Consider the following 4,945-nt stretch of genomic DNA (forward strand, 5'->3'; position numbering starts at 1 on the left):
ATGAAAATGAGCCGGGCCGAGCCGGGCTTTGACAGGCCCTAGGCTCGGCCCTTTCCATTTAAAGGAGGCCCGAACTCGGCCCGAGCCCTATAGGGCTCGAAAAAGTAGAGCTCGGGCTTGGCTCGTCTAAAACGAGCCGGGCCTAGGCTCGGCCCGTTGAGCCGGGGCCATTTCAAGGCTTGATCGTTAATGATAAAAAAAACCTACAAAAATGCCTTAAATGAAATCCAATATTAATACAAATCAAATTACTACAATAACAACCAATATTGATCCATAATTAAACTCTAAAATAGTAGCAGCCAACATTACATTAAATTCCTAATTAAACTCCAAAACTATTGCGAATTCCCTTATTGAGTCTAAGTTCATTCCCAGATTTGAAGTAACAGTGATGTTTTCATTAGGATCCAAAGGGTCATAACAATCTGCAACCAAAAACAGAAGTACATGGAATTGATCATCAAATATTAATTATATCCATAGAAACCATATCAAATAAGTAGCAAAAAAAAAAGGATATTAATAGAAATTTATGAATGAATGATAAAAAGATTCATTATTGTCCCATTATTACAAGGCAACAGAGCATAACCTTTTATACTCACCTAATTTTTATGGAACATTGAGAATAAACTCTTCATCCTTTTCTTCTTTCCGCAAACAAAAGAAAGAAAATCATCAATCTAAAGTGTGAAGTTTTAGAACTTAATATTAGAGTTAGTTAAGTGATATGAAATGTAATATTCACCTTGTGCGATTTCTTCTTTAACCCATGAAGATTTCGTACCCAATCACCTCCACACATCAAAGCTTCAATGGTTTTTGGTGCTAAATTAGCACGATATGTGTCAATAACTCTACTACCTGCACTGAATGTAGCCTCAGAAGCTACTGTTGTGATGGGAATAGCTAGAACATCTGAAGCCATTTTTGACAAAATACGATACTTTAGGCCATTTACCCTCCACCAACCTAAAGCATTCCATTTCCCTTTTTCTTCTTGAGAACATCTATAAACTACTTCTCCTAGGTAAACATCCAAATCAGATTTAGCAGGAGGAGCATTTTCAGTCATGTCTATAAACTCATCAAACTTGGACCATCCAGAATTCATATCAACTGTAGAGCTAGAACCAACATCCTCTCCCTGGGATTTAGAAGATCTCTGACTACTGTTCTCCTCATTCGTTGAAGCAAAATTACATGCATACTGCTCATACATTTCATATAAAGCTCCACGAACCTTCTCGATATTGTATATCACTTCAGACTTTTCATAAATCAAAGGAAAACAAAATTCAATCAACTTCATTTTGCATCTTGGATCTAAGACAGCAGCAATCGAAATCAATAAATTACACTCACCCCAATACTTCTCAAACTTTGCATTCATTTTTTCAACCATAGCTTTGATGTATTGGTTGTTATCCATTGCTCTCTTTTTCAGAACTTCTTTCACTCGATACATCTCTGAAAGAAATAAATTGGAAGTTGGATAGTCACTTCCCGATATGAGATTAGTGATTGTGCTGAACACAGATAAGATTTGACACACATTCTCTACTCTCTCCCATTCTTCCTCTGTCGGTAAATAATGATAAAGAGGTTCCCTCTCTTTAAAATTTACAAATGCATCCTTAAACTTCAAAGCAAGTGACAACATCTCAAAAGTAGAGTTCCAACGTGTTGGAACATCCAAAATCAACTTCCTAGCAGATAGTTGCAACTGCTTAACTATTTCACTGAACTTCAAAAACCGTGCTTCAGAATTTTTCAAAAATTTGACACTCTCCCTCACATTGTAAATTACATCATCAATGGCAGCAATTACATCATCAATGGCAGCAATTCCATCTTGAACTAAAAGATTCAGAATGTGTGCACAACAACGAACATGAAACAACTTTCCATCAAGTATCAATTTCTTGTTTCTTAGAAATGTGTTCTTTAAAGTTCTAATTGCCACATCATTGTAGGAAGCATTATCTACAGACAAAGAATAAACTTTGTTTTCAATTCCCCACTCAGTCATGCATTTGAAAAGAGCATCAGCAATATCAACACCACCTCGTGGAGGTGGTATATTCACAAAGTTAAGTACTCTTTTCTGCAATTTCCAATTAGCATCAACAAAGTGCCCAGTAACAACCATATATTCTATTTGTTGACAAGACTTCCACATATCCGTTGTCAAACTAATTTTGCTAACATTTTTAAGTAATGACTTCAACTTCTTTTTTTCTTTATCATACTCTTCCATGCAATCATTTTGCGTAGTGATACGAGTATATGGTATATACTCACGAGAACTATTCTTCATGATAAGATTGAATCCCTCTTGCTCCACTATAGAAAATGAATGCTCATGCATGAGAATAAAATGTGCAATACTATCCCTGACCTTCTTATAATCATATATAAAAGTAGCAATAGGAGATGTCTCACTAGTGATTTTACCTGAGCGAAAGCCCAAATTCTTTTGAGACTTTTGATTTATCATCCTTCTTGCACACCCCATTAAATGTCTCCTGAAATGAGATGTCGTGCCACCACTCATTTGAAGTTGTGCCTTACAATGTCTGCATTGTTTTTTGTTAGTTCCTTTTACGTCATCAAACTCATCCCAAACTGCGGATCTCCTTCTCTTTATTTTCTTATCAATCTCTAGACTTTCATCATTTTCATTATCTCCTCCCTCTTCAACTCCCTCCTCAACTTCCTCTTCATTTTCATTTTGCACTTCCTCTTCCTCATGCTCTTGTTGTTGCTCTTGCTCTTTCTCCACATCCACAGACTGAACTTCTAGGGTAATCACATGGTCAATTTCCATCCTGAAATGTCAAAATAATGTTATCCCAATTATTATTCCCAATTAGCTCACTATCAAGTCTACAGTGTTCAAGCATCAAAATATATTCTCAATTATGATTAAGCACACAGATTGTCTTATCCAAACACTAACATATAGTTAAGATTTGATAAAATAACAAGTAGCTTTGACAAAAAAAGCTTTGAAAGTTGGTTAAAAATCAATCTCAACCACAACTAAGCACCTAGTGATACGACCGGCTCCAACCCATCTGAGAATGACATGAGGCACATCTAAAAATTCTTTCAAGTAGCATAATATGAATGTTGACAACTGAGTTGCTTTGAAGCAAAAACCACTTCACATGTGATCAAAATGAGTCCATTGTCTATGTGATCAAAATGATATATAAGTCTTGAGATATAACCCATTATTCAAGCTGGAATTGGTAAAAAAACACAGAACACATTAACCATGACTGGGGCAGCACACATTAACCCATTATGAAATACATGTTATATTATTATATACATACATACATCAAGTTACTCAAACAAGGTCTATCCATATACATGTCCATGTCAAACAACATTAACAATCCACTGTATACATGACCATCCCAACTAGGCAACTATAAATTCTGAGCAGTCATGACCAGAGTCCACACATGTGTGGGAGAATCAAAGGAACTACAGCAGTAAGTATATTGATTATACAGCAAGTTCAGGATAAAGACATAGCAGAGCTCAGGATAAAATTTGGATAAAGACAGAGCAGAGCTTAGGATAAAGACACATGTGCGATGAAGAAGGAAGAAGAACGAAAATCAACACAGAACTTGCAGAATTGATAGAACTCACCTGTCGAAATCACAAGCCACACACCAATCGGCCGACGGCAAGGCCACGCACCAATCGGCCACCACTCGCGATCTTTCTCTGTGATTTAGGGTTCCTTACTTCCTTCTCTCGATTCTCCACTCGTGATCTAATGATCTTTCTCTGATAGAATTCTTGGTACAAGGCTAGGGCCCATGATAACTAATAAGAGATTAGGGATTTTGGACAGCATTGGACTTTTGAATTAAATAGGTTAAAAAGTCTGGGCTTTTTAATTCAATTAAAAAGGCTTATGTATTAATATGAGCTCTAGGGCCTACGAGCCGGACTTGTCCAAGCTCAGGCTCGGCTCTAAATTGTAAACGAGCTTAATATTAGGCCCGAGCTAGGCCCCTTTGTCCTACGAGCCGAGCTCGGGCCGAGCCTAACTAGGGCCGCCCGCGAGCTGCCCCGGGCGGCCCGGCTCATTTTCATCCCTAGTGGTAAAGTTCACCAGTGCGAAAAGAACGTTGATTCCTATAAGCCTCTGCCGAATCCCGTTCCTCCATCTCTTCTACCACCTGCTTGTTCTTCACACCACTTGTCTAGGGAAGGTCGGTTGTTGCGCGACCCACGGGACTCGATCTCCCTGTTATTTGTTGCACTTGCTCCACCAGTAATCCTACTTGTTGTGCCAAGTCAGGTAGCTATTTGAGAGCTTGTGAGATAATTGGTAATTGTTGAGCCAACGTTGCCAAAAGTTCTCCTTGTTGAATGGGGTCCATAGGGTCAGACTCAGAACCTGTGTAGTCTTTTCCTGATCGTGCAGGCATGAGTTGGATCAGTCTTCGATACCAAGTTGATGTAAACAAGATATATTTATGACAAATAATTTGTTACACCAAATTGAGAATCACTCTCATAATACAATAGGAATCACTCCTTACTTTATGAAGTACTTTTCAATACAGAATTTGATAATCAACTCAAAAAACATCAACTAGTTTAAATAGAATTCTTCATCAAGTAACCATTGCAAGATGTTAGCCCATATTAGTTCCACGATCAGAGCTCCCTAGACTCAAGCTTCGTGCTGGACTCTTGCCCCATCATTCACGTCCTTCCAATCACGTAGAATCCTTCAGTTACTTGATGTTGCGGCTGAATCCCAGCATTGGTCTTCAATATTACTTTGATGGATTTGTTGGGCCAAACCACCAGTTGGTTTTGTAGTTCCACCAAGGGCCCAACCTCCAACGATTATTAGATCCATACCAGGCCCATGCAACAGATAGCCTTTTGCACCATAATCAGT

General features: G+C 38.2%; 1 protein-coding gene across 2 annotated transcripts; it reads right to left on the bottom strand.

Moving 5' to 3' along the window:
* Positions 1-216: 216 nt before the first annotated feature.
* On the bottom strand, positions 217-3,866 carry LOC120008487 (zinc finger BED domain-containing protein RICESLEEPER 2-like). 2 transcript variants are annotated; one of them, XM_038858821.1, is made up of 5 exons: positions 3,673-3,866; positions 2,461-2,834; positions 752-1,989; positions 609-657; positions 217-428 (listed from the first exon to the last, which is right to left on the bottom strand). In XM_038858821.1, the coding sequence occupies exons 2-4, from the start codon at positions 2,831-2,833 to the stop codon at positions 616-618; spliced, it is 1,653 nt and encodes a 550-aa protein (XP_038714749.1). In that variant the 5' UTR covers position 2,834; positions 3,673-3,866; the 3' UTR covers positions 217-428; positions 609-615. The 2 variants fall into 2 exon arrangements, with proteins under 2 accessions (XP_038714749.1, XP_038714748.1); XM_038858820.1 differs by having other exon boundaries at positions 752-2,834.
* Positions 3,867-4,945: the final 1,079 nt, after the last annotated feature.

The sequence above is a fragment of the Tripterygium wilfordii genome, chromosome 11, assembly GCF_013401445.1.
Source record: "Tripterygium wilfordii isolate XIE 37 chromosome 11, ASM1340144v1, whole genome shotgun sequence".
Taxonomy (NCBI): Eukaryota; Viridiplantae; Streptophyta; class Magnoliopsida; order Celastrales; family Celastraceae; genus Tripterygium; species Tripterygium wilfordii.